Genomic DNA, 25,432 nt, shown 5'->3' with positions numbered 1-25,432 from the left:
AGGTAATTTCAATAATAATAAAAATACTTACAAAGACTACCCAGCCACAACCATTAACCAAGAAGCACACTACATATTGCTATAACCCCATTCCCCCCTCAGCCTCCATATCATCGACCTCATATGCCATCCAATCACCTATATTATTAGAAAAAAGTACCTCGATAATCTCATAATTCATTACAATGTTACCTTTTTCTGTATTAAAAACCACTGGGGCTTATGTAAGGGTCGAAAGCTTGATCCTCCTTGGCAATGAGCGAACCCCCGAGCTTTGTTGGAATGCATCACACCTCTTGTAGCTACAGATGTACTATATTCCCTGAGTAACGAGCGTGTCTAGCAAATGAGACAGGATGGAAGACATTTAGGAAATACTATTGTTGTTAGTATCAACACATAAATAAGAAGTGCTCCTACGTATTTTTTTAATTCATTTTCCAGCATCGTCAAAGGCTGCTACAAGATTATTTAAGACAAGCTCAGCTGAGGCATAGGGGTCAAATGCAGTGCAGGAACTTCTACAGGGTCCTTGGTGGGATTGGTAAAGTCTGTCTTTGGTAGGGCTGGGAGAAACAGTTTTCTGGCAACTAGGAAATAATAATAAATTACTAAACTATTTTTGCCTAGTTGCTTTTTAAAACAAGGTCTCCTCTAAGTAGGCCAGGCTAGTCTTCATCTTGATACCTCCTGCCTCACTCTCCTGAGTACCAGAATTACAATCGTGTACCATTATGCCCAACCTAAATCAATATTATCTAAATTAACAGCAACTTTAAGTGTGACAGCAGTATTATGGCTTTAGTAGAATGGTCTTTATTCATGTATGTTTGCAATTATTTTCCCATTTTCCACCAAAAACTAGTATATAATATGTAAGAGAATAGGCAAATATAGCAAAGTAGAGAAAAATTAAATTAAGGTTAAAGGTATGTAGGTTTTCAATCTACTGCTTTTCAACTTACCTATAGATCTGAAATTCTCAAAGTAAAAAAGCAATTATGCTTAGATGCTAAAACTGTAAGGTGATGGCTATGCCTATTACTAAGTCGATCACTATGCAATGTGTCCAAAAATCTGACACTACACTGCACCTCCTCTATGTGAAAACATGTGGTAATTAAAAAGGGTTTTGTCAAAAACTAAATGAAGGGCCATGCAGAACTCAGGAAGCAGAGGCAGGCAGATCTCTGAGTTAGGGCCAGCCGGGTCTACAGAGTGAACTCCAGGACAGCCAAGATTACACAGAGAAATCCTGTCTCAGAAAGAAAACAAAAACAAAAAACCCAACAACAACTAAGTGAAGGAAAACTGGACAACTATCAATGTTTTTTCTTAACTGTATTATTTTGTCATGTATTGTGTTTTGATTTGCTTTTTGGCTGTCCTGGAACTAGCTCTGTAGATCAGGCTGGCATTAAACTCTAAGATCTGCCTGCCTCTGTTTCCCAAGCGCTGGGATTAAAGCTGTGCACCACCATTGCCTAGCTTTTAACTTTAATTATGATTGCTAATGATGTATTAATATACCAGGCCAGTGCTGTCCTGCTGAACTTCTTACAATGATGGAAATGTCTTACAGATGGGCCATATGGAGGTACCAGCCACACAAGGCCACCAAGTGCTGCAAAGCAGTTATGTGACTGAGAAACTGAATTCTAAATTAAAATTAAGTAGCTGCTGTACTGGCCAGAATAGTATTAAGATAATATGAAAAATACATAAGAAATTTTGCCACAGGCTCATTGGCACACTTGTCGTTTGAGATACTAGGGGGTGAGGGTGGTAAAAGGATTAATTGAGTCCTAGACTTCAAGACCAACCTGAGCAACATAGCCACCAAGGTCCTATTTCATAAACCTAAAAGGGATGGGAAGCAGCTCAGCAGGGGAGAGCACTTGTCACGTGAGCTTGATAACTTGCGTCTGACTCCTGGAACCCACATCACAGTGGAAAGAGGTCACCAACTGCACAGGGTTGTCCTCTGACGTCACCTGCTACCATGTTAGTCAGGAGAAACTGAAAACAAATCACTGCTTCTGCTCTGGGGGAATCAAGCAAATGGCGCTGTGTATTCTAAGCTTGTGCTTTAACATTGGGTCATGCTTCCAGCCATGCATATTTTACAGTCATTTCAAAAACCTAAACAATTTGTTTTAATTTTCTTTTTTTTGGGGGGGGGAGGTGTTTGGTTTTTTGTTTTGTTTTTTTGAGACAGGTTTTCTCTGTGTAGCTCTGGCTGTCCTGGAACTCACTCTGTAGACCAGGCTGGCCTCAAACTCAGAAATCCGCCTGCCTCTCTGCCTCTGCCTCCAAAGTGCTGGGATTAAAGGCATGTGCCACCACCGCTTGGCATTTTAATTTTCAATGACTGCCAATTTATCTAAGTACAGGCCTGGAAAGAAGGCTCGGCACCTAAGGGCTCTTGCTGCCTTTCCTTCAGAGGACCTGAGTTTGGTTTCCAGCAACCCAGGTCAGGCAGTTCAGAAGTGTCTATAACTCCAGTGTAGACACATACACATGCAGACACACCACCAATACATAATAATAAAAAAAAATCTTTTAAAAATATTTTGAGGGGGGCTGGTGAGATGGCTCAGCGGTTAAGAGCACCGACTGCTCTTCCAAAGGTCCTGAGTTCAAATCCCAGCAACCACATGGTGGCTCACAACCGTCTGTAACGAGATCTGATGCCATCTTCTGGAGTATCTGAAGACAGCTACAGTGTACTTACATATAATAAATAAATATAAATTAAAAAAATATTTTGAGTATATATTAATTTTAAAATTAGAAAATAGAGGCTGGAGATATGGCTCAGTGGTTGAGAGCATATGTTGCTCATGTAGAAGAACCAGGTTTGATTCCTAACACAGGATGTCTTCTTCTGACCTTATGATCATATAAATATACGTATATGCACATATACATATATATAGTCATATATACATACACATATACATAGTCATGCACATTAAACAAACAATAAGACTTGAAAAGAACATCAGAAAAAATTAGTGCTCTATATCATCCAAAAAAAAATCAGATATCCTGAGATTTTATTATAAACACCAGCTTGAATAATTAGATTTAGGACAGTAAATGAGTCACAAAATATGTGAAATAGGGTAAAGCCCAACGTTTTCCTGAAGAAATACAAACATATAAAAATACATAAGTCAAATGATCTTACATTCCAATCACCACCGAGGATATCTGCAAAACTCAGAAACTCACTGGCTGGCACAAGATCATCTACTTCAGCGAAGAAATCTATGTAGTTTTGGTGAAGGTATAAATTAAAAAAGTCTCCTGGCATGTGTGACATTTCTACTATTTCCTATAAAAAGAGGCATACATAAATTGTGCTGCAAATGCAGTGAGCAGATATTTACACACATATATAATACATACTCAGCAAAGTCCAAAGCATTCTAACATTACCTCAGGCTGAACAAGTAAAGTGTCCCGGTCGTGCTCTGACAAGTGAGCAGGCAGGCGAGGTGAGTCTAACTCTGTTAAAGGAGCTCCTATGAAAGAATATCTGCGATTACTAATCTTTATAATTACAGCGCTTTCATATGCTCATTTTCAATACTTTGGGTATATTAATATCAAAATACTAAGGAAGCTATTAAAAATTAAAAAAAAAAAACCAAAACATCAAAACAAGTGAGCTTGTCTATACTACTACTAAGGACAAAATTCAGAATTCTGATTTTTGGATTATGTCTTTTCTAAATTTAAAATCTGACATGTCTCAAACTACTTCCCACTTTATCTGTCAGCTCTGGGTTGTTTTCTCCCTTTGCCTTGTCTCAGTACAGAAGCCTGAAGTGTTGCATTTACTGTCTGGGAAGAAGCTGTCCTAACTCCAGAAGCAGGATCAGAAATGACGGAGAGGGATGAGGTGAGAACAGGCACAAGGCTGGAAGGTGAGCTGTCCCAGGGACACTGAGGCTGGGAGGTGAGCTGTCCCAGGGACACTGAGGCTGGGAGGTGAGCTGTCCCAGGGACACTGAGGCTGGGAGGTGAGCTGTCCCAGGGACACTGAGGCTGAGAGGTGAGCTGTCTCAGGGACACTGAGGCTGGGAGGTGAGCTGTCCCAGGGACACTGAGGCTGGGAGGTGAGCTGTCCCAGGGACACTGAGGCTGGGAGGTGAGCTGTCCCAGGGACACTGAGGCTGAGAGGTGAGCTGTCTCAGGGACACTGAGGCTGGGAGGTGAGCTGTCCCAGGGACACTGAGGCTGGGAGGTGAGCTGTCTCAGGGACACTGAGGCTGGGAGGTGAGCTGTCTCAGGGACACTGAGGCTGGGAGGTGAGCTGTCCCAGGGACACTGAGGCTGGGAGGTGAGCTGTCCCAGGGACACTGAGGCTGGGAGGTGAGCTGTCCCAGGGACACTGAGGCTGGGAGGTGAGCTGTCCCAGAGGCAGGTATTTTTAGCACCACATATTAAGTGGCCACTTCACTTTCCTTACATGGCATTTCCATTTTGAAATCCCAGTCTTTTCTAACAGAATCATATTGGTATTTGCTAAATAAAGAACAGAAGTCTGGGATTTATTGAAAGGAGGGAGAGTTTGGGAGGGGATCGACGGAAAGGCAGTTGGAACAAGCAACACAGAAGGCAGATGAAAACAGTGGACATCTGTGGTTATAGGAGCAGCAACTTAGTGAAGAGGAGCAACCTGAAACTATTTGGCACTGGTGTAGGACTCCAGCTGAGTGTTACAACAGCTTAGCTTTGGGCTATCAACTCTTACCACTCAAAGTCTGGAGCAGTGGTTCTTAGCCTTCCTAATGCTGGGATCCTTTAGTACAGATCCGCATGCTGTAGTGAGCACAACCATGACATCGTCTCATTGCCACTCCATAGCTGTAGTTTTACTACTGCCATAAATCATAATGTAAGCATCTGATGTACAGGACGTGTGATGTGTGACCCCTGTGACACCCTAAAGCGGTCACACGCCACAGGCTCAGAACCGCTGGCACACATGAACATATCTTCAGGAAACTATAATTTATAGACATGAGTATGGCTTACAGAAGTGGTTTTATATTTAACCCAGTTAGAAATGCTCCATATAGGTAAAACATTCTCCTGCTAAATTTTAGCCCTGGCTATGCAGTATCTGGTGGGGTTCCTAGCTTCTTCTTATAACAAAACAAAATATAAGGCATTTCAAATCACATAGTATCTTCTTTCTGTAGTTAAGAGTTACAAACATCAAAGATAAAATTGCAGAAAAGTTTCTTACTTTTACAGTATAGAATCTTCCCCAAAGCTCTGAAGAGAAAAAGAGAAACATCTTTTCCACCAATAGCTTGAATCTCTTGATTTTCCAAAGTACTATTATGTTTCTTTTTTTGTTTTGATTTTGATATGGCAGCATCCGATTTCAATGACATTCTTTTCTTCTTTGACCACGAACTGTTCTCTCCTAAATAATATTTGAATAAAAAAATCAAAATGTAAAAACTAAAAGTAAGAGTATTTCGGGGCTGGAGAGATGGCTCAGCAGTTAGGAGCACTGACTCCTATTCCGAAGGTCCTGAGTTCAAATCCCAGCAACCACATGGTGGCTCACAACCATCCGTAATGAGATCTGACGCCCTCTTCTGGAGTGTCTGAAGGCAGCTACAGTGTACTCACATATAATAAATAAATAAATCTTTAAAAAATTTTTTTTCAAATATTTATACTAAGTATTCCAACCAAAACCTTTTTCTAACAAGCAGTAACTTAACATGGCCTTAGTGAAGAACCCTCTCTGTTGCCAAGTACTAAAGTGTAATAAAATGTCACTGGGCAGTGGTGGTGCACACCTTTAATCCCAGCACTAGGGAAGCAGAGGCAGGCAGATTACTGAGTTTGATGCCAGCTTGATCTACAAAGTGAGTGTCAAGACAGCCAGGGCTACACAGAGAAAAACAAAACAAACAAAAAAAATGTAATAAGATATCATTATTTAAAATTGTTTTAGAAGCTAGAGAAATGGCTCAGTAGTTAAGATCACTGGCTGCTCCTCCAGGGGATCCAGGTTTGATTCCTGGCACTCCCAGGGCAGCTCACCAACATAGGTAACTCCAGATCCAGGAAGTATGATGCCCTCTTCTGGCATCTGTGGTACATGTGGTACACAGACATGCATACAAGCAAAACCACCCATATACATAAAATACAAAATTTAAAAATAACACTAAAAAGTAGGATAAACTGTGTAATAATCCCCAACACCATAAAAATAGTATCTCCCACAAAGAGAGATACACACACAATTAAATTACCTATTCTGTAGGGTTGGCTAGGCTGGGGATTGAGGCAAAAAAGAAAAAGAAAAAAACTTACAAGATGAAAACCAACCCAGAAAGTTGTCTTGACTATACCATACACAAAAACACAGACAGACAGACAGACAGACAGACAGACACACACACACAGATTTCAAAGATGATTGGTTTCCCAAGGGGGCCAGCAGAAGATTTTTTTTTTTTTTTTTTTTTTTTTGGTTTTTCGAGACAGGGTTTCTCTGTGTAGCCCTGGCTGTCCTGGCACTCACTTTGTAGACCAGGCTGGCCTCGAACTCAGAAATCCACCTGCCTCTGCCTCCCGAGTGCTGGGATTAAAGGCGTGCGCCACCAAGCCCGGCAGAAGATTTTACTTACTTACTTATTTTTTGGCACAGGGTCTCTCTACTATCCCTGGCTGTCTTGGAACTTTCAAGGTAGACCATTCTGGCCTTGAACTCAGAAACCCATCTGCCTATGCCTCAAGTGCTAGAACTACAGGCATGTGCCACCAGAAGATCTTATCAGTACTCAGTGAAATATAAAATTTTAAAGTGATGACTCTATAATATTCTATAAAAAATTTCAGACAGTACTGACTGCAAGCAGTTAAACCACAGATAAGGAAGGAACTACTTCATGTCTAGTTTGGGCTGATGACAACAGATAATTCAGTGGCAAAAGACCTGTCTACCATATGGAAGACCCTGGGCTCAATCCCTAGACATTCCATAACAATGGTTTAATGTGATTTATTTCATGACTGTTTAAGAGCAAGTCACCTATCAATGCTCTATGAGTATGTCTTCTCTAGTTAGTTACCTTTTGAAGACGAGAACTGCAGGCTGTTTATTGCACTTCTGATATCACCAGAACATCCTTGACAGAGCAACTCCAGACAAGTTTTATTAGGAACAATAATTTTTTCTCCATTCTAAAGGGTGAAAGCAAATTTCAGAAAATTGTTAAGACACAAATGCAAACACACAAACTAAAACCTATTCTGAGAATTTAATATATATAAACTAGATTTTTTTCAAATTTGAATGTCTTAAAAACTTCCACAGCCCAGGTACCGTAGAACATAGCTATAGTCACCAGCTTATGGGAAGCTAGGAAAAATAATCCTAAATTCTAACCTAGGGTTACCTAGGGAGATCCTTTATCAAAAACAACAACAAAACCTCTCAGTGTTAACACCTGTCTGTCTATGAATGGTGTGTCAATGACTTAGCATAAGGTATAATTCTAAGAGTATTAAATACTATTGACTTTGTAATTAGACTAGCTGAACTTTTATGTTTCTATTTCCTTTCTTACTATATATAAATGCATGTATACAAGCAAGGCTATTTCATACATGCTTAAGAGCATGGATATGTATGTAAGTTCACATATATAATATATATTCCATCAACTTAGCATACCATTTGTGTTGTAAGACAAATTATCTGTCTCTATGTCTTCATAAAGACCTTAGTTCACTGATAAAATGTACTCAGGTTGACTATTCATAGTCTATCCCACATCAGATCTTATAAAAACTAATTATCACAGAAAAATAGAACTGTACCCTAACCCTTCATTAAGCACTTTTAAATTTGATGTGTTGGTATGCACATGTGTGCCTAGTGCTCTCAGCAGTCACAGAAGACAGCACAGGATCCTTTGAAACACAAGTTACAAACAGTTGTGAGCTTCCATTAGGTGCCAGGAACTGAATCCAGATCTTCTGAAAAAGCAGCCAGTGCTCTTAAACACTGAGACATCTCTTCAGCCCTCAGAAATTCCTTATAAACGTTGTCTTCCCAAACCAAACTTTGTCATACAAGTAACATATAGTGAGTATCTTTACAAACATTCTGTTTGCAAGTATCTATAAATATATTCAATATCTAAGTGTATGCAAACATGAATTCAGAGTTAATGTTTTCAGGTAAAATTATAGTATTTGTTTTCTGTAAATTTAATTTCTTACCTAATACCATCTAAGACAATGTTTGTTTTTATGCAGCTTTAAGTCTATTTCATCTTTTAAGATGTAATTTATTGAGGGGCTGGTAAGATGGATCAGTATGTAAAGAGACTTGCTGCCAAGTCTAATGACCTCATTCCACCCCTAGGACCCACACAGTGGAAGAAGAGCGTTAACCCCCCCAAGTTGTCCTCTGACCTCCATGTGTGTCCTGTGCCATACCCACACTCTTCATACACAAACGCACATGGAAACAAAATACACAAAAGGGTATTAACACTTTCAATAGTGCCACTGATATCTTTTAACAAATATTTTCCCTAAAATATGGAAAAATTACATTAATGTTATGGTTTTTGTATATAACTTTTAGCTTTTGGCAGGGCTTGAGACTGAAATCAGAGCCTTTCACAAGCTAGGCAAAGATTATACCATGCAGCTACAGACTGACTGCTTCCAACTTTACACACACACACACACACCCCACTAAGATGTATATTTCTATAGCAGTAGAGTGTCCTCTGAAGTGTAATTCATCAACTATTTCTTCCAGTTACATGCTATATAAATTGTGCTTTCCACAGTTACAAATTAAGTCTTAAATTAGACTCACCTTACTAGCTTCTATAGTCACAATTCGATTAAGAAATTTCATCATAATTGTTGGTGCCACAGGGTTGAAACTATAAGAACAAAAGATGCTTAAATGGTTAATTTAAAAATAGTCTGTGAACATTAAAAGCAAATTTCTTAGCCAGGCAGTGGTGGTGCATGCCTTTAATTCTAGCATCCTGGAAGCAAAGGCAGGTGGATCTCTGTGAGTTCAAGGCCAACCTGGTTTGTAGCATGAGTTCCAGGACAGTCAGGGCTACACAAAGAAATCCTGTCTGGGAAAACAACCAAAATAAACAATCAAAAAATTTCTTACCTAATGTTTGAAACAGAACACTCTTCTTGAATGTTTTTGGGAAAGAGTAGCCGCTGATTATTATCTCCACTGACACTGTCAGAGACTATAAATACAAGAGGACACCGGCCAATCTGCACATACTTTCTAAAATAACAAAATAATGTTGAAATTTAAGCAATTTAGCATGTTCATGCTAGGCAAATGTTCTACCACAGTTACAACCCCCTACCCCTAATATGGAGTTTTAGAACACTGGACTTCACTGACACCTACCTTAGAATTTCATGTAAAGCATTAGGGTCTCGATAAAACTGGTTAGGTAACTCCTGTGGAATATATGGGACAATATTAGCTCAGTGATGCTTTACTGCATATTTAAACATTTTTGTCAAGGAAAAAACAGTACTCATCCAATGTATCTTGATCAGAATTTTCAAAGAAATTAAAGGAAATTTATGGTCATTGAGGAAGTTAACGTCCCACAGACTTCCTGTGCTTTTCTATATAGATGGTGTTGCAGCTGAGAATTATGCTAGCATACAGCTTATCTACTTTATCTATGCTATTCTATTTATGTTTACTCAAACAGTCTTCAGGTCTCTGCTATCAAAAGATTACAACTCTTCCTGCATCTCACAATTGTTCTCACAGCAGCTCTAGCAAGATTTTAGAAGCTGTCCTTACTTCCACCAGAATGATCTTCTTATCAGTTGTCAGATCGTCTCCAAGCATCTGTAGTTTGCTGTACTTGGTGGCTCTTAACAGAAAGTCTTTGAAGACTGCTATCTGAGATTGGTATGGAACTACAGAGAAGTTTGATTCTGAAAGGAAATATATTTATCACTTTACTTTCAAATCATATACATTAATATTAAACATATGTACAACAAATTCACATATATGATATAACTTACAATACTGGACTATCTTAAAATTATTTGAAGTGGTTTTAATGTAAAATAAAATATCATTTCAAAGAGTAGTATCATAATGGACAATAGTAATTTTCTATACCAATGAAAGTAACATGAAGTTAACTGAGTTGGGAGGCAGAGGCAGATGACTTTGAGGCCAGTCTGGTCTATAGAGCAAGTTCCAGGAAAAAAAAAATTTAGCTATTGGGGTGGAGCGATGGCTCAGCAGTTAAAAGCACTTGCTGCTGTTCTTTGAGGGAACCTAAAAATAAAGATAAGAATAAAACCCATTCTTAAAAAAATAAAATAAAAAAGTTATTAATTGTTTTGATCATAGACCATAGAGACATCACACAGGAACCAGGATTTGTTTCCTCCTGCTGGCTAGCTTGCACAACAATGGCAGAAGTTACTATGCAGGGTGTGGTGGGAGAACTGTCATCAAGTCTTACTCAGTTATGGACCCTATGTGCTACACCACTTAGGCAAAAAGTATTCACTACTATAATAGCGGTGAGTCTGTTTTAAGGGGCACTAACTGCTTCATAGTTGGATTTGTGGTCTGCTGCACAGAAAAGATTACAACTAATTCAAAGTATTACTCATTTATTACAATAATACAAAGGAATATAAACCTAGCCAAAAGCCCATTGCTAGGGGAAGTCACAGACCACAATGGAGAAGCTACAGCTACTGTTTTGCTAAAGGGCTATGATATCGCCATCAAATTATAGTCTAAATAATTATGTTTATACCCACAAATTAGTACAGCTACGAACTTGTTAGAGAAGCCCTTGGTATGCAGTGAACTAGAGTCGCATAGCTGGTTAAAGTGATGTAAAGGGATTCTTGACTGTGCAGCTATAAAGAGAACATTCTTCTCACCCCCTTCCAGGCTCAGGGAAGGTCATAGAAGAATGGAGATGGGATGCCATCTTCAGATTAGGATATCGCTACTGAATTTTTGTTTTGCTTTACGAGAAATGATGTAGCCCTGGTTGTCCTGGAATTTACTATGTAGATCAAGCTGGCCTCAACACAGAAAAGATCCTCCTGCCTCTGCTTCCTGCATCCTGAGATTAAAGGTGTGCCCAACCACACTTAGCTTCATTACTGGAATTAAATTTTTTTTTAAAAGAAAGATTTATTATTATACATAAGTACACTGTAGCTGTCTTTAGATGTGCCAAAAGAGGGCATCAGGTCTCACTACAGATGGTTGTGAGACACCATGTAGTTGCTAGGATTTGAACTCAGGACCTTTGGAAGAGCAGACGGTACTCTTACCCGCTGAGCCATCTCACCAGCCCTGGAATTAAAATTTTTGTTTGGGTTTTTTGTTTTGTTTTTAGAGATAAGAGTCTCACTACGTAGCCCTACTTGGCCTATAACTGACTATATAAACCAAGGTGGTCTTGACCTCACTGAGGTCTCCTGCCTCTGTCTCAGCAACACTGGCTGAGCCCAGAGAATCCGAGGAATAGTTAACATTAAAATAAAAGTTGTCCTTCTACATAACTCCTATTGTAAGATGCTTAGGAGCTTTGGCCACTCCCAGTTTAGACACCCACATCATCAGTAAAGAATGAAAGCTAAGAAGACAGTGTTAAAATATATAAGCCTATCTGTAAAGCTATAGTATAAAAGTTTGAACTTGGTATTATCATTTTTTAATGGTTAAAGATCCCTCTAAATTCCAACTTTTTTTGGGGGGAAGGGGTGGTTGTTAATATTTGAGACAGGGTCTTACTACATAGCTGTAGCTGCTCTGAACTACCTAGACTTGTCTGGCCTAGAACTGAGAGACGTCTTAAGTGCTGGGATAACGTCATACCACCATGTTCTGAAGTGACTTTATTCTAACCAGGATTTAATGGTGTAAGCTACTTTATTGAGAGGAAAGGCTTGATTTACACTGAAACTTAAGACCTTACAGTGTAAAACTCCCATAAATAATGAAAACCTGAGCTCCTATAGTGTAGTGTCATGGGCCTATAATCCTGGTACTTGGGAGGTGAAAACAGAAAGATCACGAGTTTGGGACAGCACCAGGTACATAAAGTCTCAAAACAGCCAGCACTGGGCAGAGGGTAAAGGTACTGACTTTTATCCCCAGAACCTACAGTGGAAGGAGAGAACTGACTTGCACATGTAAGCCAGGGCATGTACATGTTGTATATATGCATGTGTACATTCATACACACAGACAATCAATCAATTAAAGACAACAAAGAAAAGTCAGCTTCTATCTTTAAAAAAAAAATCCAATATTCCCTTTCTAAGAATCCCATTCTCCTCTCTATCTGGGTGTCTTGCCCTTTCTCATCAAACTGACAAGTCCAGGAGAAAGTGTGCTCTCATCACCTGACCCAGAAGTGTCACTAAGTAAAGCTCTCCCTGTATTCTTCAGCATCTTCCAAGCAAACTTACCTAAATTAAGTAACTCCCTGTAATCATCTTTTTGGAAGTCTGGTAAAATGGGATTAACCCATTCTTGTACTTGAATCCCAAGTTCCTTTGACAGTATTTTCATAGTAGTTGTCTTTCCACATCCTGGAGGACCTGTTATTAATAAAACAGACCCACCCTAAAACCAAATACAAACATTAATTAAAAACAATTACTAGAATGCTACACAATTTTCAAATTTTTCTTAGTACTTATTATTTCTACAAAGGTCTATTAAATATCTTATATAAATAAATTTCAAAACTAAACTTTATAAGATTTGAGAGGATTGTTTTCTTCTAAAAATTCCTCAAGTTTAATATTGTTTATTTCTCAAAGACAACTTAATAACTAAATTAAAACAATTACACTTTAGCTAAACAAAAGGCACAGGGTTTGAAACAAAATTCTTAGAAGTTATTTCAATTCATAAAATTCGACTGCAGGAGCTGGAGATATGGCTCCATCAGAAAAATGTTTGCTGCATAAGCATGAACCCAAGTTAGAGTCCTGGCACTCATGAGCTGGGGCTGGGTGTGAAGCTTACTGGCAGAACGCTTGGTCAGACAGAACAACACCCTGGGTCTTCTCCTCTCCTCACCCAAAATCCCATAACAAGAACAGAACAAAATGATGGGATGACAGAAATATTCTGACAGGAGGCTTACAGAAATGTACTCCTGGGGCTGGAGAGATGGCTCAGTGGTTAAGAGCACTGACTGCTCTTCCAGAGGTCCTGAGTTCAATTCCCAGCAACCACATGGTAGCTCACAACCATCTGTAATAGGGTCTGGTGCCCTCTTCTGGTGTGTCTGAAGAAAGCAATGGTGTACTTGTATACATAAAATAAATAAATAAATCTTAAGAAAGAAAGAAAGAAAGAAAGAAAGAAAGAAAGAAAGAAAGAAAGAAAGAGGAGAAAAAGAAATGTGTTCCTTTTTTTTAAATATTTATTTATTGAATATGAGTATACTGTCACTGTTTCATACACAACAGAAGAAGGCATTGGATCCAATGGTTCCAATTGTTTGTTCCAATTGGTTGTGAGCCACCATGTGGTTGCTGGGAATTGAACTCAGGACCTCTGGAAGAGCAGTCAGTGCTCTTAACCACTGAGCCATCTCTCCAGCCCGTTCCTATATTTTTAAAAGGGCAATAGGTGATGTTTTCTAACTGAGCAACTTTACAAAAAAAAGCATAGCTAGCATGAATAATGAGAAATGATTATACTTTTAAACAGATTAATTAAAAAGGAAGCTCATGTATGGAAGATATGTGTTTTTCTCATGAAATATAGTTAGTATCTATTTTCTAAAAACAATAAGTAGACCCATATTCCAAAACTTTGGTTTTCAGTAAGAGAATCAGTAGTGAATTTCTCCCCAGCATCTCAGGCTGAACACTAACTGCTTTATCGCCTAATTGTAACACACTTTTACCCTTTCCCCCTCTGGTTTAGCTGAGGCAAGGTCTCACTGTAGTCCTGGCTGGCCTCAAACAGAGACCTGGGATTAAAGGCCTGTGCCACCATGCCTGGTTGCTTTATCATAGTTTGAAGTAAAGAAAGCATAAAAAATTAAAATCTAGTCAGTTGGTGGTGACCACCTTTAATGCCAATACTCAGGAGGCAGAGGCAAGATTTCTGAGCCCAAGACCAACCTGGTCTACAGAGTGAGTTCAAAGACAGCCAGGGCTACACAGAAAAACCCTGTCTCAACCCTCCATCCCTCGAAAAAAAATTCCTACAAAGAAGGAAAAATTAAAATCAGAAATGTGGGGGTATTTATAACAAGATTTTAAGTGTCACATGTCTACATGCCCACAGAGGACAGAAGAGGGCACTGGAGTTACAGGCAGTTTGTGAAGTACTTGATTTGAGTGCTGGTGACCAAACTTGAGTCTTCTGAAAGAGTAACAAATGCAATTAAACACGAGCAATCTCTCTCCAGGCCCTGGTCAGAATATTAAGGTAATTTAAGTTTAATCATAATAAATCTAGAAATTACCAAGTGATTTTTTTTCTTTTTTAAAAGAATGTCTTGCAATTACTAGTGTCATTGAAACTTTTATCAAACACATGCACAAGGCCTTGGGTTCAATATCCAACACTGTTATAAAATACTTTCATATTATAAATGTATAGACATGCCCAATTTTAGCCATCTAATAAAATAATAACAGTAATACTTATGTAAGTTTGAGCTATAATAGGAGGTATTAAGGGTGCACTCTAGGGCTGGAGAGTTGGCTCAGTGGTCAAAAGCACTGGCTGCTTTCCAGAGAACCTGGGTTCAATTCCCAGCATCCACATGGAAGCTCACAGCTGTCTGTAACTCCAGGATTTGACAATCCCACACTGACATACATGTAGGCAAAACACCAATGCACATGAAGTAAAAATAAATAAACAAAAATATATTGGAAAAAAAAAAAAAAAGACTACAATCTGGCCAGCTGTGGTGACACACCTTCCAATCAAGCTAACTTAATCTTAACTCTAACCCAAACCCTTGGAAGGCAGAGGCAGGCTGATTTCTGAGTTCGAGGCCAGCCACATCTACAGAAACCTTATCTTGAAAAACCAAAAAAGAATGCACTCTAGTAACAAGAGAGTCCTAAGTAAGAAGATAAAGTGGACTCTGAACTATCTAAACTATTAGCTGTGGTTAGGAGAATCACCAAAACCAAACCTTAAAAGTCTCTGATATAAGACATACAACAAGGCGATGGAGAGATGGCTCAGTGGTTAAGAGAACTGGCTGCTCTTCCAGAGGTCCTGAGTTCAAATCCCAGCAACCACATGGTGGCTGACAACCATCTGCAATAGGATTCAATGCCCCTTCTGGGGTGTCTGAAGACAGCTAAAGTGTACTCATGTAAATAAATATTAAAGTTTAAAAAAAAAAACAGTTTAAAAAAAAAAAAAGACATACATCAGAACCAGGAGTGGTTGCTCTTACCTATAATCCCAACAGCTGGAAGGTTGAGCAGGAAGAACAGCTGTAAGTTCAAGGCCAGTCTAACTACATAGTTCCAGGCCAGCTCAGGCTACAAGGCATTGGATCCCATTACAGATGGTTTTGACCCACCATGTGGTTGCTGGGAATTGAACTCAGGACCTCTAGGAAGAGCAGGCAGTGCTCTTAACCTCTGAGCCATCTCTCCAGCCCATAAGTCAATGTCTTATACTGAGAGAAAAACTAAAAGGCACAGACTGTTACAAGATTAAGAAAAGGAAATGAAGACTAAGAGACACAGCAATCAAATGCAATGGCTGATTCTTGTTTAGGTTCTAGATGAAACATACCAGCTGCAGAAAGCATTTTGAGGACAGGTAACACTGTACACTGTAATTTTTTAAAAGGACAATATGGTGTATATATGATAAATTAGAAATAAAAGTTTAAAGTTAAAGGTTACAATCTCAAGTCTGGCTGAAATATCAGAGTTTCTGTTGTTTTGAGATAGGGTTTTAACTATGGTAGTCATGGCTGGCCTTGAACTCAAGAGATTCACCTTGACTCTGACTCCTGAGTTATTAAAGGAGTGCAGTAACATACCTGGCTGAAATGTCAGGATTTTGTTTTACTTCAGGGATGTTATAGCCAATATCAATACTTTCTTCCTTTTTTTTTTTTTTTTTTTGAGACAGGTTTTCTCCGTGTAGCCTTGATGGGCCTGAAACTTGCTCTGTAGACCAGGCTGGCCTTGAACTCATAGGGATCCCCTTGACTCTGCCTCATGACTGCTGAGATTAAAGATGTGTGCCACCACACCACCCAGAGTCAGTTTTAATTTTTTTTTTTTTTTTTTTTTTTGGTTTTTTGAGACAGGGTTTCTCTGTGTAGCCTTGGCTGTCCTAGAGCTCACTCTGCAGACCAGGCGGCCTCCAACTCAGAAATCCGCCTGCCTCTGCCTCCCGAGTGCTGGGATTAAAGGCGTGCGCCACCACACCCGGCTCAGTTTTAATTTAATATAAAAGACTTACAAAAAAAGGAGAGCTATATTATGAAGATATGAATGCTTCTTATTTCCTGTGTTTTAAAGATTCTAAAGAGGGGAGACTGGAGATGGCTCAGGCGTTAAGAGCCCTGTCTGATCTTCCAGAGGTCATGAGTTCAATTCCCAGCAACCACATGGTAGCTCACAACCACCTGTAATTGGATCAGATGCCCTCTTCTGGTGTGTGTCAGGATGTTCATACAACATAAAATAAATCTTAAAAAAAAAAAAAAAGTTTCTAAAGAGGAAGAGAAAATAGTCTACCTTTAAAGGAGGGGGCAAAGAATAACTGTGGAATAAGGAAGTGAAACAAAACATCAAGTTAACATTAATGAGGACGGTTTCCAGATATAGCTTTTTTTTTTTTTTAAGCCACTACTATGTAAACGGACTGCTTGCTTTACTGTGAAATAATGAGATATGCTAAAAACACTAGCACTCCACTGGCTTACTATATGCCTTAGGCTAAAGTTGGGACTTAAGGGGGAAAAGGGGACAAATAAGGGGGGGATTTCAAGTCTTGGAGTTTTTTAAAACAAAGCAAACAACTACATTCATTTAGTTATTCACTGTGAGGAAGCATGAGTGAGTCACAAGATGGTGTCAAGGACGACTGCAGGAACTGATTCTGCCTTCTAACATGTGGTACCCAAGGACTGAACTCAAGTTGTCCAACTCTCTGAACTGTCTCCTAGCCCCCTAGGAGGCTTGTAGAGAGGTTGGAAATAACAAAGCAGGAAGCTTTTGTTGAAGGTAATATGAAGATATATAAACAAAGTCATCATAAAAGATTAGCTTCCTGCCAGGCATGGTGGCCCATGTTTATAATCCCACAATTTGGATGAGGCAGAAGGAGCATCATAAATTCAAGATCACCCTAGGGTACACAATCAGTCCCAGGGAAGCCTGGGCTAGATAATGAGCATCTTTAACCCCCACAGGCTGAAGATAGAAGCAGAAAGATCTCTTGATAGTTTGAGGCTATCCTGGACAGCCAGGGCTACATAGTGATACTTTGTCTCAAAAAAGAAGAAAAATATGATTAACATCTAAGTCAGAGAACAAATGATGCTAAATATTTTAAATGCATTTACTTACCTGTTTGGGCTTCACTTCTAAGACTTGCGCTTTTAACCAGGTTTCAACCTCTTCAATTTTCTTTTTATGAACAGCAAGTTCATGCTAAGATAAAAAGTTGAGGATTAGTAGCTTTTAATATGAACATTTTAGTGAACAAAAAAAAGTTGCAAAACAGGTTTAAGAGATAGTTCAACAGTTAAAGACACTTACTGATCTTCCAGAGGACCTGGCTGATTCCCTGTAACTACATAGTGATTCACAGCCAACTTTAACTCTAATTCCAGGGGATCTGATACTCTCCACCTCCGTGGGAACCAGCACACCAATGGGGTACATACATACATGCAGGCAAAATACTCACACATAAAAATAAATTAAAAAATGTTTGCAAAACAGCAATGTGCTATGTTATAATAGAGTCTCTTGATTATACTTAAATGTTCACTTATTTATTTATATTTTATACCTTACTATGTTTTATGCTTATTAATTTGTTTTGAGGGGGCTGCCAACAACTTGTAGAAGTCTGTTCTCGCCTTCCACCATGTACCTGCCTACCCTTCTCAGCTACCTCATCAGCTCAAGTTTCTTATATTATTCATTTTATATGAATGGGTGTTTTGCCCACATTTGTATGTCAATGTAATATGCCTGGTACACTCAGAGGGCATCAGAGCCTCTGGAACTGCAGTTACAGATGGTTCTAAGCAATCCTGTGGGTGCTTAGAATGGCACCTGGGTCCTCTGGGAAAGCAGCCAGTGCTCTTAACTGTGGAGGCGTCTCCCCAGCCCCTTCATTTTTATACTGTTATGGAAAACCCTGTTCTCACGCTGAGACACTGCTTATCTTGAGACCTCTAAACAACCCAGCAAGGTGTTTTGGGGAGAAACAGAGAAGGCACATACTACACTTGTAAGTTCTGGTCTGCGGTTAAATTCAAGACAGAAGCCGGGCGTGGTGGCGCACGCCTTTAATCCCAGCACTCGGGAGGCAGAGGCAGGTGGATTTCTGAGTTCGAGGCCAGCTTGGTCTACAAAGTGAGCACCAGGACAGCCAGAGCTATAAAGAGAAACCCTGTCTCGAAAAACCAAAAAAAAAAAAAAAAAAAAAAAGAAAAAGAAAAAAAAGAAACGAAAAAAAAAATTCAAGACAGAGAGAAGACAGCACAACTACACAGTAACTTGGTAGTTTCACAGCCTTTAAATATAAAAAAGTACAAAATAGTGTTTTCTTCTCTACTACATTTTACTTATTTATTTTGTGGCTGGGTCTCTCTATATAGCCATGGCTCACCTGAAACTTGCTATGTAGACAATGCTGGCCTTAAACTCACTAGGCTGACCAGCCTGTTGAGTGATGGGATTAAATGTGTGGGCTACCCACCAAGATAAAAAGCTTTTTAAAAATAAAAATCTGGCTGGCCATGGTGGTGCACACCTTTGATCCCAGCACTCGGAAGGCAGAGGCAGGCAGATTTCTGAGTTCGAGGCCAGCCTGGTCTACAGAGTGAGTTCCAGGACAGCCAGGGCTACACAGAGAAACCCTGTCTCGAAAAACCAAAAAAAAAAAAGAATAATTAAAAATAAATAAATAAAAATCTGGGCTGGGTAGTGGTGGCGCACGCCTTTAGTCCCAACACTTGGGAGGCAGAGGCGGGTGGATTTCTAAGTTCAAGGCCAGCCTGGTCTACAAAGTGAGTTCCAGGACAGCCAGGGCTACACAGAGAAACCCTGTCTCAAAAAAAAATTTTTTTTTTTAAAAATCCGAAAATGTCTTCTTTATTATCCATGCGCATGCATCCTAACAACCTGCAGACGTGTTTGTATGGTACTCAGCACATACCTGAGATTCTGGTTTATATTTATCCACCCACGGCTCATTGTCAGACAGATGTTCTTTTGAAGTTTCTAGACCATGAGTCTGTTCTAAAGAGAGCCTTCCTCTTTTTCTAGCCGACAATCTGTTACTTTCTAATGTGGAGGGCAAATATTTTCTTCTGTTACTGGAGTTACTAAAACTTAAAGATGATGCAGTGATGGTGGTGATGGCAGTGTTGGCTTCAAAGTCATCAAAGGCTGGAGCTACCCAGTCTGTCACCTGAGAAGAAATGAGACTACAATTACTACAGTTTTCATATCTAGTCACTCTGCAACTCAACTACTTTACAGCATGACTGCAATGCTTCAGGTTCTGCAAATTACCTAGGATTTCTGAAACAGGCCATGCTCAAGCCGACCTGGCAGGCACTATGTACTGAGGACTGCCTTAAGTTGCACCCGCTCCTATCTCAGCCTCCCGAGAATGAGCCTTATAGGCACGATATTGCCTCACTCAGCACTTTGATTTCTGCTTTCTTTTTGAGACAGTCTTGCTGTATCATCTATGATGGCCTAAAACTTGAGAACCTTCTGTCTCTACCTCTTAAGTGTAGGCAACAAATTAGTTCTTCAGGTAGATATATTTCTGTGAATTTCTAGTTAATTTTCTATTTTAGAATAAGTGTTAAATTTTGCATAATTGTATACTTAGTCATGGTAATGATGGATGCTACAAAACAAGAACAGAAACTTAATTCTTTTTATTAAGTAGTCTTTCCTGGGTAAAACAGAGGACTTTATTCTTTTTTGAAACAGTCTGTCACATATCCTAGGTTAGTCTTGCTTCTACCTCCTGTTTCACTCCTCAAATGCTGGAATTACAGGCATGCATGTTCCAACACACTCAATAAAGATAGAAGTTTTATTTTATTTTTGAAACAAGGTCTCACTGTGTAGCCTCCAAAGAGTTTTATTACATTTTTAATTAGTTTATTGATTATGTGTGTGCACATGCATATAACACAACACACATGTAGAAACAGAAGATAAATTGTGGGAGTTGATTCTCTACCAGTGTGTGTTCTTGAGACTGAACCAAGGCTGTCAGGCTTGGCAGCAAGCACCTTTGTCCATTGAACCATGTCACCAACCCTACTTTTTAAATTATTTGCTCTATTTGTGTGTGTCCCACTGTACATGTGGAGGTCAGAAAATAATCTACGTAAGCTAGCTCTCTTCTTCTCCCATGTTAGTCCTGGAGATCAAATTATGGTCATAACCTTGATGACAAGGCCGTTAGCCACTAAGCCATCTTGCCGTCCAGATTTTGCTTTAAATTTCTTGATACAACTAAAACATAAATACTGGGCTGGAGATGGCTCAGCAGTCAAGAACACTTGCTGCTCTTTCAGAGGATCCCACTTTGATTACTAGCACCCACATGTCAGCTCACAATCTCTAACTTCAATTCTAGGGGATCCACAACCATCTTCTTGCCTTTGTGGGCACCAGACACACATGTGGTCCAAATATAGACATGCAGTCAAAACAACATACACATAAAAAGTGCTTGGTTCAGTCCTCCAGCAAGGAAAAAACAGGTGCTATTTTACATTCACAAACTGGGCTAGGGAGATGTAGCACTGGCATAATGACTTAAATTTGGCCTTTAAGGCTGGACGTGGTGGTGCACACCTTTAGTCCCAGCAGAGACAGGCAGATTTCTGAGGCCAACCTGGTCTACAAAGTGAGTTCCAGGATAGCCAGGGCTATACAGAGAAACCCTGTCTCAAAGAAAAAAAAAATTGGCCTTTAAATACCCATGTAAAATGCATGTGTAGCTACATATGCATATGATACCATATGGGGAAGCAGAAATACCAAGATTGCTGGAGCTTGATAGCCAGCCAGTCTAGTCTAGGATAAACTAGTTCAGTGAGAAACCCTATCTCAAAGGTAGAGAAATGATTGAGGAAGACACTCAGTAATGCTCTCTGGCCTACACACTCACGTTATATACCTATGCATGTTTACTTTTTTAAAATGTTTTTAAAGGCTGGAGAAATGGCTCAGTGGTTAAGAGCACCAATTGCTCTTCTGAAGGTCCTGAGTTCAAATCCCAGCAACCACATGGAAAAAAATGTTTTAAAAAGATTTTATTTATTTTATGTATGTGAGTACACTGTCACTGTCTTCAGACACACCAGAAGAGGGCATCAGATCCCATTACAGATGGCTGTGAGCCATCATGTGGTTGCTAGGAAATGAACTCAGAACCTAGGAAGAAGAGTCAGTGCTCTTAACCACTGAGCCATCTCTCCAGCCCCCACATATTTACTTTTTTGAGACAGTGTTTCTCTGTGTAGCCCTGGCTGTCCTAGAACTCACTCTGTAGACCAGTCTAGCCTCAAACTCAGTGATCCTGCCTCGGCCTCCCATGAAAGGTATGTGCCACCACACCCCATGTTTATCTTAAGACTTTATAAAGATAAAGGTGAAGAATCATGATGCTGAGCCTGGTGATTATGACTGCATTGTGGGTTTTTTTTTTGTTTTTTTTTTTCTTTCAGTTTATGAAGCAACCAACACTTTAATAAGTGAGACAGGCTTCTGGGGAAGGTGATGTCTTTTTCATGGAACTATCTAGGGAAAGAATATTGGAATCACCAGAACAGGAAAGTACATGTGTTCTAGTCCAACAGAAACTGCTAACCTCACCACATCTCCCTCTATTCCTTTTCTTTAAAAAACCTTTGTAAAAGCCAGGTGGTAGTAGATCCCAGTATCTGGGAAGGAGAGGCAGGGGTAAATCTGAGTTCAAGGCCAGCCTGGTCTACAAAGCAAGTACTAGAAGAGCTAGGGCTACAGAAAAACCCTGTCTCAAAAAAACCAAAATGAATAAATAAAAATAAAAACCTTCATAAATGCATAAAAAATGTCAAATCGAGCAATTTTAACCTAAAATAACAGTACTAAAAAGGTTTTAAGATAATGAAATTTTCTAGATGTCTAGGCATGGCAGCACTAACTTCTAAGTCCAGCATTTGAGAGGAGAGCAGCAGGTTTGAGAATAGACTGGCCCACATGAGAACCTGCCTCAAATACTTTAAATCAAACAAAGTTTAAAAATGGATTTTTTTTTAATGTGCATTGTGTTTTGCCTGCAATGTATGTCTGCACGAGATGTGTCAGACCCACTGAAACTGGACTTACAGTTATAAGCTGCCATGTGGTGCTAGGAATTAAACCTTGGTCTTCTGGAAGAGCTCTTAACTGCTGAGCAATCTCTCCAGCACCCCAAAAGTGGGTTTTAATACTCTTTATTATAATCTAGAATAATCTAACCTATCACATGGTTTTCGAAATTTCCTGCTTAACTAATGGGGAAGCTAGAATACACTCTCTTAAAGGATCCTCTGCTTCTGTCAGCAACATGATTTAGCAATAGAATGCTCATCTGACATCGCTAGGCCCTGGCTTCAGTCTTGATGTCTGAGGCAGAAGGGAAGGGAGATCAGCAAAGGAGGGGTCTTACAGTTGTGAATTCCTTGTTAGATAATATTCCTCTCAAGAGACAGACTCCAAAACTGAAATTGAGATAAGGCTTATGGGAAGAAATGTGGACTGATAACTATTTTATCAATCTAATTCACACGTCACCCTTTGGTCAAAGGGTCAAAAATATTATCAGAAGTAGAAGAAAAAAGATGTACAGAAAGAAAAAAATGTTGTCATAGCCACCTGACTCATTTCTTCTATGTCAAAGGATTGGCAATGATACTATAATCATTTTCTTTCTGCTATATTTAAAAGTGCATGAAAATAGTTTTATACGAAACCTTCTGAAGGCAATATTGATTTGTACGTTATTTATACACGTTGTACTTTTATTTCTTACTCCCATCTACCATGAGGAAGAAAAACAGCAAAGTTATATAATTTTCTTGAAATCAGAAAAAAATTAGAGTCCCCTTAGGGAAACAGCTCCCAGCTCTCTTGCATGAGTCTACACTTCCTCACAATTCCTATCTTGCTGAAAAATGACACACTGAACATCAGGTAGGGCCTGTGGTTAAACTAACCAACAACCACATATGTATCTCTTCAAGAGTAACTGGAATTACAAATGCTTTTTCAAAATTGGGCGTAGTGGTTTGTGCCCTTAATCCAGGCACTCAGAAGACAGAGGCCAGCCAGATCTAAAGATTGAGTTCCAAGATATCCAAGTCTACAAAGAGAAACTGTTTTGAAAAAGTAAAAGAGAGAAAGAAAGAAGAAAATTAAAGAAAAGAAAAAAAAGGAGGCTTTTCATAATTATGGTTATAGTTGTTTTGCAGCTTACCAGACTTCAGATCACTGATTGCAACAGACACTGGACTATCACTACTTTGACAGGCATAAAGCACTAAGAACAAACAAACTTTTCTCATTTTCTTTAGGCAATCACCACATGGCCATTTTATGTATATCATACCTTTGTGGAAGACACCTTTGGTCTAAGGAAAGTTTCTGACATTATAAACTTTAACAGTTCCCATCAGTAGCATACAATTTAGAGTATGTTGAAGTATAATTCACCTTGGGGGAAAAAGAAAAATAGCTCAAATTATAAAAAAAACTGTAAATTCAGGATTAATACCAAAATACATAATCAACCATGAAATAAGGGCTCAAATAAAGATGTTAAAATCTTAAAATAAATTTTAAATGATTACAATTTAATCAGATAATCTATCTGTAATGGTATAATATAAATAAAAGCTGTTCATAAAAACTCAACGATGAATGAAACAGAATAACCACATATTTGTGCACTTACCTTTTATTATAAAGAAAAATTAATCCCATATAAACATTTTTATTTTTATGCTGAAATTTTTATTTCATGTCATGTTACCAAGTACTGTGGATTTACAATTTAAGGGGAAAAAATAAAGTCAGACTTATTAGTTACTTTGGATAAATGTATATATTGGAAGGTGCACCCATCTATTTTAGAGTTGTAGGTACACACAAGCCCACACGCTGAAAACTTTGGCACCTAATAAAACAAATCTTCTTCCCCTATCTAATTTAGGATTAGAGCCTGACGTTTCAAAGGGACACAAAAACGTCTGCTTAAGAAATTATAGTTGTCGAGGGCAGGCTTGGTGGCACACGCCTTTAATCCCAGCCCTCAGGAGGCAGAGGCAGGCGGATTTCTGAGTTCGAGTCCAGCCTGGTCTACAGAGTGAGTTCCAGGACAGCCAGGGCTACACAGAGAAACCCTGTCTCGAAAAAACAAACAAAAAGAAAGAAAGAAAGAAAGAAAGAAAGAAAGAAAGAAAGAAAGAGATTATAGTTGTCGAAATGAAAGATGCTCAATGATCAGGGCTCTTAGAAAACAAGACTGACAGTCACCTCCTTCGATAAACAAACAACGGTCTCTGATGATACCAGGCTTGGGAAACGCGCCGGAGATAACGAGAACTTCAACACTACCCCTAGCCAATCCACCTCCACCTCACACACTGCACAGGGGACAGGGACACAAAGCTCGCACGTCAGTCCTTAGGTGTTTCTGCAATCACCAGTGAGCAGAGCTGACACCTCGCACCATGGCTCCAGGCCAGAGCTCCTCACCTATATCCTACACCAGTCCAGACTGGAGGGCGGGCCGGGAAGGACCCAGCCCAGGTAGGCGTGAAGACACAGCTGACCTCACGCCTCTGAGACATTAATAAATCAAGCGGAAGCCGCGGCGTCCTTACTTTCCAGGAGCTGCGTCCCCTCGCGGGCGGAAAAAAGTGGAGAAGCCCGGGCTGTACTCCGCCGCCCAGCCCTCCCGGCTCAGCCGCAGGCTGTTGGAGGGCCCGCCTCCTGGGGACCTTCCTCATGGACGGCGCTTCCGCGACGCAGCCAGAGGGGAGGGGCCGGAAAGCGAGCAAGGGCCATAGGCGTCTAGCGCACTGCCTGACCCGAAACGCAGGCCGGACTCCGGGCCCGGCTTCCC

General features: G+C 39.6%; 1 protein-coding gene across 2 annotated transcripts in view; it reads right to left on the bottom strand.

Annotated features, from left to right (window-relative positions):
• The window catches only part of Rad17 (RAD17 checkpoint clamp loader component), a 32,268-nt gene extending 6,937 nt beyond the window's left edge, over positions 1 to 25,331 (bottom strand). Inside the window, exons 1-14 of one of the 2 annotated variants that reach the window (XM_021180024.3) lie at positions 25,191 to 25,331; positions 23,915 to 24,018; positions 19,466 to 19,720; positions 17,641 to 17,724; positions 12,523 to 12,679; positions 9,863 to 9,999; positions 9,452 to 9,504; positions 9,197 to 9,322; positions 8,882 to 8,951; positions 7,116 to 7,227; positions 5,264 to 5,446; positions 3,445 to 3,530; positions 3,194 to 3,340; positions 193 to 339 (exon numbers count right to left, since the gene is read on the bottom strand). In XM_021180024.3, coding sequence (XP_021035683.1) covers positions 193 to 339; positions 3,194 to 3,340; positions 3,445 to 3,530; positions 5,264 to 5,446; positions 7,116 to 7,227; positions 8,882 to 8,951; positions 9,197 to 9,322; positions 9,452 to 9,504; positions 9,863 to 9,999; positions 12,523 to 12,679; positions 17,641 to 17,724; positions 19,466 to 19,720; positions 23,915 to 23,956 — 1,599 coding nt within the window. In that variant the 5' untranslated portion in view covers positions 23,957 to 24,018; positions 25,191 to 25,331. The other variant, XM_029468516.2, reaches the window with a different exon arrangement.
• Between the last annotated feature and the right edge of the window lie 101 nt (positions 25,332 to 25,432).

Source organism: Mus caroli, unplaced genomic scaffold (assembly GCF_978045245.1).
Source record: "Mus caroli unplaced genomic scaffold, Mus_caroli_1 scaffold_15, whole genome shotgun sequence".
NCBI classification, from domain to species: Eukaryota; Metazoa; Chordata; class Mammalia; order Rodentia; family Muridae; genus Mus; species Mus caroli.
Note: the sequence above shows the minus strand (reverse complement) of the source record. Positions and strands in the feature narration are given on the sequence as shown.